The sequence below is a fragment of the Chinchilla lanigera genome, unplaced genomic scaffold (genome assembly GCF_000276665.1).
Source record: "Chinchilla lanigera isolate Chin_1 unplaced genomic scaffold, ChiLan1.0 scaffold00157, whole genome shotgun sequence".
Taxonomy (NCBI): Eukaryota; Metazoa; Chordata; class Mammalia; order Rodentia; family Chinchillidae; genus Chinchilla; species Chinchilla lanigera.
Window position 1 is genome coordinate 1,418,859 of NW_004955558.1, and position 8,901 is coordinate 1,427,759.

The 8,901-nt window shown below is 51.2% G+C and overlaps 1 protein-coding gene across 2 annotated transcripts in view; it reads left to right on the forward strand.

The window, feature by feature from the left end:
• The window catches only part of LOC102021806 (kallikrein-13), a 35,128-nt gene that overhangs the window by 19,113 nt on the left and 7,114 nt on the right, over positions 1 to 8,901 (forward strand). Inside the window, exons 1-2 of one of the 2 annotated variants that reach the window (XM_005412715.2) lie at positions 6,342 to 6,478; positions 6,998 to 7,084. In XM_005412715.2, coding sequence (XP_005412772.1) covers positions 7,033 to 7,084 — 52 coding nt within the window. In that variant the 5' untranslated portion in view covers positions 6,342 to 6,478; positions 6,998 to 7,032. Of the gene's footprint in view, positions 1 to 6,341; positions 6,479 to 6,997; positions 7,085 to 8,901 lie in introns of those variants that run through there. The other variant, XM_013508921.1, reaches the window with a different exon arrangement.

Consider the following 8,901-nt stretch of genomic DNA (forward strand, 5'->3'; position numbering starts at 1 on the left):
TTTCTCAAGATAAAAAAAAATTTGAAAGATGTGAGGATGTACCTCCGTGCAAAAGCCTCAGTACAGCTCATGCTGTAACTATCTGCTTGCACCCTTCTATAAAGCTAAATAAATGTAGTTGTTTCTATTAAAGATTAATCCAATTTCTACCTCAACAACCCAGCTAGGATGGTTGAGTACCATCTTTTATAATTTTTTACCAGTACCCATCTGCAGTACATATTGATTGCATTCCTCATGGGGAGCTGGTGCGTGTACATAACCCATTCCTTTCACATTTTTAACATTTCTGAAATTGGAGGGCATCTCACAACTAACTGAGCACTGTAGTCTTTACATCATTCCTTGGCATCGTGCCACGATTAAACTGGCAGCTCTTTTTTCTTTCTCAGTGGTGTACAAAATAACAGCTCAAATACAATCAACAGCATTTTATACAGTCAGTGGATCAAGGTGCAAAGGAAGTTATATGTTTAGAATACATTAAATAGGTGGTCAGATTTCATCAAGTGCTCTTTTAGTGATCGACCTGCACTGCTATTTGCCCACCTAGTTTATTGCTTCTGACTGGCACAGAGTCCTGTAGATGTGTGCTGTCTGATATGGCAGCCGTGTGATGTCCAATACGGTAGCCACTAGGTCAACCCTGTGTGGCCATCAAGTATTGATTAAAATTAGCTAAAATAGGTTACACTTTAAAACTCCATTCCTTAGTGCTTCTGTATGTCAGGTGCTCGCTAATTACATGTGCCTCATGGTGGCCATGTTGGACAATGAGATGCAGAAGGTGTGCATCGTCTCTGAAAGTTCTGCCGAGTGGTACTACACTAGGTTATTCCTTTCCCTCTCTCAGTGTTGTCCAGAGAGCAGCATCATGGGACTTGCCTGGAGAGTATTAGAAAAAAAAGAGTCTTGGACCCAGACCAACCGAGTCAAAATCCACATTATCACCAGATCCCCAGAAGACTCTATGCACATTCAAGTTTGAGAAGCATAGGGTACATCCACCCTGCTGAATGACCGGGTAGGTGCCTCCCAGTGGTAGGCACCTAGGTTCCCTCATTACTGACGCAACAGTGCAGTGAATTCTTCTTCATGTACCACTTATGCACCTGCAAAAGACTCTGGAATACTCACACGGAAAGAGACCACTGAACCAAAGGCCTGTCTGTAATCCATTTCACCAAATACTGTTGAATATTTGTCTAGAAGAGCTCCTTTGTCTGTACTTCCCTCATTCATTCAGCATTTGTCAACTTCTCTTGTGTGCGCAAGACATTATTCTGGAATCAAAATGGTGAATCATTTCTGCCCCCTCCAGGAGCTCACCTTCTAGAGAGAAGGGAGACAAGAAACAAACAAATAAGCACAACATAAAGTATGAGAAATGAGAGTAAGTTCCACAGAGAAAAAGTAAAATGGAGGGTAGAGAACGTCAGAGGAGAACTGCAATTTTATGTTGGGTAGTTATGCAACCCAGCAGGCCTGGGTTGTCCAAACCCCACACATTACAAAGAAAGGTTTGGCCTTTACTTGGATTCTGGAAGATAAACTCTAAGTCTTTGAGATACCCTGCCTGATAGCCATGCTTTTGTATAGTTGGAGGCCTTTGGCCATGCCAAAATGTGACTTAATTGTGAGGAAGAAGGGATGTGTATTAATTTGGTTTTGGAGGATCTAGAGTCATTTAGGTGGGCAGCGAAGCCTACATGACCAGGTCCCAAGAACAATCCTGGGCACTAAGGCTTAGGAGCGTTCCCCTAAAGATGGGGTGGCAGTACTCTAAAGATACACATTGTTGCTGGGAGATGGAAGGCCTGCCCCCACAACTCCACCAGGATGAGACAGTTGAAAGATCACACCCGGTCTCTCCTAGACTTGGTTCATACACCTTTTTTCTTTTGCTAATTTTCATCTGTATCCTTTCATTGTAATAACCCAAAACTATGAGTATAGCAGTGTTTTGGAGTTTTGTGAGTCCTTCCAGTGAACCCTTGAACCTGTTCTGGGGGCCCCGGACTACACAGACAGGAAAGTCTTGATTGGGAAGACAACAAGAACAAAAGGAGCCATGCAGATGCTGAGGAAAGACAGAGGAAGGTATGAGTGCGCCAAGATGAAAATGCGCCTGGCCTAAGACAGAGCAGAGGAGAGAGGAGATGATGGCTTTCCATAGGGGAGCCTGGTGACCCAGGACCTTCTACCACCAAAGGAAACAAGACTTTCATTCTGTGCTGTGGAAACCACGGTAGGGTGGTAAGGAGAAGACAGATCTGCTATGACTTACGTCTTAAAAGGTCACTCTGGCTGCTGTGTTAGTTCAGGCAGATGGCGATCCAGATAGGAAACTTGGAATAACCCGCCTGAGGTGGAAGGGTAGCTGGACAGGAACAGAGGGACAGGAATGAAAGACAGTGAAAAATGGTCAGACCGGTTTTATTTTGGAGGCAGAGCTGAACAGCGTTTGCAACAAAATGGATGTGAGCTATAAGAAAAGGAATTTAAGGTTCTGGGAGATAGCTCATTGGCACAGCACCTGCCTGGAAAGTGCAAGGTACTGAGTTCAATTCCCAATACCAGAAAAAGAAAATCAAGAAAAGGAATTTAAGAGGAAAACCAAGGTTTTGGCCAAGCAATTAAAGGATGGTGTGACCACCTACTAGAAGACAAAGACCATAAGCAAAGCACATCAAAAGGTGAAAGGGGTGGAAAACAGGAGTTTGGTATGAACATCGAGATGTTGAATAGGCAGTTGGATGTTAAATTGAAAGTTCAAGAGCAAAGTCTGGCCAGAGATATTAAATATGGGAATCGTCAGCATGGAGATGGTATTTAAAGGCACGGGACCAATGAGATCACCAAGGGAGGGAGGGAGTGTAGACAGAAGAGAGAAGGGGTCTGAGGACTAAGCCCTGAGGTGCTCCACCACGTAGAAACTGGAGAGATGAGGAGAAACTAGCTCCAGACATATATGAGGAGCAGCCGGTGAGTTATGAGGAAAACCAGGAGACTGTATTGTCCCAGAAGACAGGAAAGAAACTCTGAGAAGGAACAAGGAGTAATCCACTTCTCAAATGCTGCTGCTATCAAGTAAAACAGACTATGAGGAGCCAGTCCTTGGAGTGGGCGACATGGAGCCCCCCCGGTGCCCTTCGCAGGGGTATGGTTGGTGGAGCCATAGAACACAGGGAAGATGGGAGGACAGGAGATGCAGGTGGGGAGACCAGCCCATGCAGGAAGTGGGCCACGAGTGGAAGGAGAACATGCAGGTCCAAAGAAAATAATGTGGCTGTTTTAATTATTGTTCTTTGAATGAAAGCTGGGAGACATTGCAGCATGGTAGGATGCTAATGGGAGAGGGGAAAGGAAACAATCGATGATACTGGTGACAGGAAGCTGTTGGCTGGACGTCCTTGAGAGGTCAAAGGGATGGGCAGTGGCCGAACAGGAGGGGTCCGTCTTGTTGGCAGGCACAGATTTCATCTAGGGAGATGAGAGAGGAGGAAGAGGGCGTGGGCACAGATGCTGCTGGGTGGTAAACTGACCTTTCTCATTTTTGCTGCTCTGATGGGTAAAAAGTGGGTTGTCACTGCTGCATAAGGGGACACAACTAACCCGGCTCTGAAGAAGAATCTGTGAGTGTCCATGGGGAGCCTGGTTTCCACCTGGTTGTCACAGCCTTCCTGCCGCTGTGTGTGTGCTTTGGTCTCCACCTGCACCCTCCCTGTCCTCTCCCACCCGCCCTGTCTTCCTGTCTCTGTGTCCTTCCCCCTCTGTGTTTTTCTAGTCTCCCCCTCCGTTCATGTTTACAATGGGGGGGCCCTCCTCGGGCCTGGGTGTGGGGCCAACTTTCCCGTCCCAGCCTGCACTTCCAACCGGAACTTCCAGTTTCTGCTTAACAAAGAATCCCATTTCGAAGCCAAGCTAGGGTGGGGCCCGGAACCTTGGCTGCCTCCCTCTCCAATTTGGCTCATTTAACAAGCACATTTGTGGGCCTTGGTCCACGCATGCCAGGCTCTCTCTAAGCATCTCCAGACATCAGTTCCTTTACCCCTTCTCTGTGAGTTGGGTGCCAGGGATAATGCCACTTTAGAGATGGGGACAGTGAGGCTCAGAGCGACCACCGCACCTGAGGTCGGGCACTCCAGCTCCAGAGTCTGAGCTCTGAACCGTTCACAACACCGCTGCCTTTTCTAGTCCTTTCTTCTTCTTTCTCCAGCCCTGCTCTCGGTCAACCTCAATGTATGGGAGAGGATACTTGGATGCGGTCCAGTTCGTGTGTGACTTTCAGCCGTGGGCTCCTTGCTGCCTGGTTAATCAAGTGAGGGGGTGGAAGGCACCCTGACCTCATGCCAGCACGAGCCACCCAACCAGACTCTCGCCAACTGTATCCCCTAACATCAACACTGACCTGGCACTCACCCCTCAGCAAATGCTAGAACCAGCCACCCCAGCAGGGCCCAGCCCTTCCCAAGTGAGAAAGCATTTCTGAAAGCACGGGTTCGGGCCACAAGAGGGCACAGGCACTCTGAATTCCCACACAAGCCCATCACCTCACTTCACCCTGCTTCTCCCTCCTGCCCCCTCCCCCACCTGCACCCAGCTCCACTCAAAGGGATGAGCTCAGCTCCAGCTCTGGGCTCTGCCCTGTGAGGTGGTGGGAGCCCAGGTCGGGGAAAGACGACAGCTTCTGTCACCTTGAGAGGAAGCCAGCCCCTCCCCCAAGGCCCTCCCAACACTCAGCCCCCTGTCCCGTCCTTGTTACAACATCCAGGCACATCCCAACCCCAACCGAGTCTGTCTCACCATCGCTCCGTTCTACGCCTCGTCCTGTCTCCAAACCCAGCCCAGGCAGAACAGGACCCCATCAGTGACCTTGCCTCCATGTCTGCCAACCACAACCCCACCCTCTCCCCAAGTCAACTCCATTGCCATCTCGAACCCTGCACCCACCCACCCACATCCAGCGTCCACCCTCCCCTCCTCGCCGCTCGCTGCGTTCCCTGTGCCAACCCACTGCAACCCTAGCCACAGCCTGCCCTCAATCCCTATGCAAACCAAGCTTCTCCTGGTGAAAGACTGAGGTAGGCCCAGCAGAAGTCGTCAAAGGAAAATGGCGGTGGGGGGAGGCTCTGATTTTCTGGAGTCTCTACTTCTTTACTTACTGTTTTTGAGCTAATCAACAACTTTCAAATTACAGATAGTTGATAGCAACGCAAATAAGTCCCGTGCAATACCACCCAGGTGAATTTTGTCTCATGGAAGGACCCTTACTCGTCCTCTCCCTGTACATAATAAACCACTTTGACACGTCTCTGTAAATTCATTTCAGTATTCCTGGTTACCTACCTGTGCGTTGCTTCTTGTAACATCTTACTGGTAAGCATGTGTGAACGAGCTTTGACACATTCATTTTGTAGATATTGGAGACTCACAGGTAGACCCATTGCAAAAAGTATCTTTTAGCACTAGATTTGATCCCTGCCTGCAGAGCCCAGCCCGCCAGTGCGGCCCTCACCAGCTTCCATGTGAACTCAGGCCTCATCCCCCTCTGCCCCTTGTTCTCGTGATAACATCACTCGCTGTCTCTTTCCAGATTTCATCTGGTCCCCATCTGTGGCTTTCTTCCAAATTCTGACCCCACCTCTGTTCCTCTTAATCCTTAACCCTACCCCCTGCACTTTCCGGGATTAAGTGGGAGCCCCACCCAGCCGCAGATCCAGAAGCGTCTACTCATCCCCCAAACACCACCCTTTCCTCCTTCCTCTTTCCAGCCTCCGCCACCCCAGCCCTGAAGTCCTCCAACTGCTCAGCCCATGGACTCTCTCATCCCATCTGACTCTGTTCCTAAAGGCCTGTGTGTCCTTTATCGGTGTCTCACCCAGGGGGAGCCCAATCCACAGTCCGCAAGAATAAGGCCAGCAGACCTTCTCTTCACCACAGACCTAGTTCCCTTCTTGGCCTGAAGGCTGGGGTTGGTGGTGGCATAAATGTGGGCATCTCTGGGAATTTCAGAAGCAAAATGGCTGGAGGTAGCTTAGGAATTGGACCCTGCATGCTCCCTCCAGGAGCTCCTGTATATAGAGTATGCACACTTCAGAGGAGGAGGGAGGACATAGAATGGAAATGAGTTGAAGTTAGAGCTGGCCAAGGGGTTTGGGAAAGAAATGGGTTTTCCCCTTCCCCTCGGTTGGGTCCTCATGCCCGGAAAGTTCAACGTGGGTTCAACTTGGGCTTGGGCGGGGCCAGATCTGGGTCCCTGCACCTCCTCGCAGCTCCGCCCCGCGCGGAGGGCCAGCCCTGACTGGGGGGTGCTTGTCAACAGCCTGCTGAGCCACTGGGGGTGGAGAGGGGGAGCCAGCCACCGGGAAATGCTGAGCTCGCTGGGGGAGGGCATTGAGGGGTTAAAAGCCATGGGTCGAGGCTGAAGTTGTAAGCAGCTGGCTGCTGAAGTTGTGCGCCAGGACCCCTCACTCAGGTAGGGTCGCTGGGCGGGGCGGGGGTGTTGGAGGAGCAGGGGGGAGAGTGGAGGGGGTAAGGAGAGGAGGGGGGACAGGGAGGGGCAAAGGGAGGACAGGGGATCCCCAAGGCGCGAGAGGCACAGGAAGAGAGACCTGCAGAGATGGAGGAGGATGAAGCTCGCAGACTGATACGAAATTGAGGGGAGACCCAGGGTCCTCAGAGAGGGGCAATGGGGTCGGAACTGGAGAATATAGGACAGCTCGGAAGTGGAGCATGCACGGTGAACCCCTTTCCTGGAGAGCAGAAAAGGAGGGCTCGGCCTCCTTGGGCTAGGGCAGCCAGCAGGGGCCTGGGGATGCATGCTGGGACCTCTCCCCGAGAATGGAGTTGAGGGAGGGGCCGATTCTAGGGTCAGGGCATTCTACATGAAATCAGCATAAGTGGAGGGGAGGCGGAAGACTGGACCCCACAGGAGCAGCGAATTTCAGACATGCGGGTTCTGGGGTCACGGCCAACACCCCTCACCTTCTCCCAGGTCCTGCCCACCCTGTCCCCAGCCCCGGAGCAGCCATGTGGTCCCTGGCCGCTGCCATCGCCTGCCTGACCGTGGCCCTGTCAGGAGGTAGGTATGCATGGGGGCGGAGGCGCGGTGGCCACACAAGACAGTGGTGGGAAGGGTCAGGCCAGGCGAGGGGGTGTGGGACCCCGAGCTCCGCCCCCCACCTACTCTGCCCCGACAGCCCAGGCGCTTCCTCCTGTCCCTGCGTGACCTGGTTTCCCGCTTAGGGTCAGCCTAGTGACCCCAGGTCCTTCGCCTCTGACCCCAAGGCTGGCGAGCTGTAAGGTGCCCCCTCCTTGGGTCCAGCCACACCCGTACAGCATCCCCTCCCCAGCCCCACCTTCCCCGGGGCCAGGGGCGCAGAGGAACGCAAGGGCTGATGACTTTCGAACCAGTGACTTAGCTTCCTTGGGCCTACAAAGTCTTCTTCTATAAAATGGGACCGACTTCTGCGTGATTACCGCTAAGGGCCGCTGTGCTTGGGGACGCGGGGACATGGAAGTTGGACCTTAGGGTTCCATTCTAGGACCTTCTCAGTTGCCCTTCTCTTAATTCTGGGGGCGGCCCCACCCAAGATTTGTCCCCAAAGAGCCCTCTTTTCTTCACCACGAAGCCCTCCTCGCTGGGCTTTGCAGGCAAGTTCTGTGGAAACCCCATTCGTGCAGCATTCGTTCATTCATTCCGTAATCAGCTGCCGAGTGCCTGGTGCTGCACTGGGTACTATACACACAGAGACACAGTCCCTGCCCTCAGCACCCAGCGCCTATCTAGGAAGGGTGCACACATTATTCAAACAATTACTCAAATAATTAGCTAACAATTAATTACCACCAGGAGGTAAGATGAGGGCTTGAGGGGCCGCACCAAGAGCTGAGATGCAATGGCGATGCCCAGTCTGAAGAGCTCCCAAGGACTTTGCTCTTAAGCTGGGGGCTGGGGGAGGGGTTCTGCAGGTTCCTGGCTCCCAGACCTTCCTCACCTGTGGGTGGAGTGGCTTCCCTCCCTTGGTGACACTCCCAGGACTCACTCATGCTCCTTCTGAGTGCCACACCCCAGGATTAGGAGCCCCACATGCTACATCTTGTGGGATCCTCAACAGCGCTGAGGTAGGTCCACTCTAACCCAGTTTCAGGCTGGAAAGCCCAAGCCCCATGGTCCTGCCCTGCAGATGTGGGCCCTGCTGAATCAGGACCATAATCCAGGTTGTGCACCCTGTCCAGTTCCTGGACTTACAGATCTGCAAACTGTGTTCATAACTTTTGACTTAATGAGCTTCCTAAACTCAGGTCTTTTTTTTTTTAAACTGAAACAAAAGCACATTAAAGAGTGAAGCCAGCCAGGCACGGTGGCGCAGACCTGTAATCCTAACCCTCTGTGAGGCTGAGGCAGAAGGATCATAAATTCAAACCCAGACCAGGCAGCTTAGCAGGTTAGCGAGATCCTGTCTCAAAGTACAAACAGAAACAAAAGGACTGGGGATGCAGCTGCTCAGTGGGAAGACCCTGGGTTCAATCAGCAGTACTGCAAAAATTCAAGTGTTTTTTTTTGTTGTTTGTTTGTTTTTTTTTTTCCGGTACCAGGAATCAAACTCATGACCTTGTGCTTGCCAGGCAGGTGCTGTGCCGCTGAGCTAAATCCCCAGCCCCTACTACTGCAAAAATTAAATAAAAGATGATAGGTGCTGAGATAGACAGATAGGTAAATAGATAGATGGGTAGATAGTAGGTAGGTAGATAGATAGATAGATAGATAGATAGATAGATAGATAGAATAGTAGGTAGGTAGATAGGTAGGTAGATAGATGATAGATAGTAGGTAGATAGATAGGAAGATAGATAGATGATAGATAAATAGATCATAGGTAGGTAGATAGATGATAG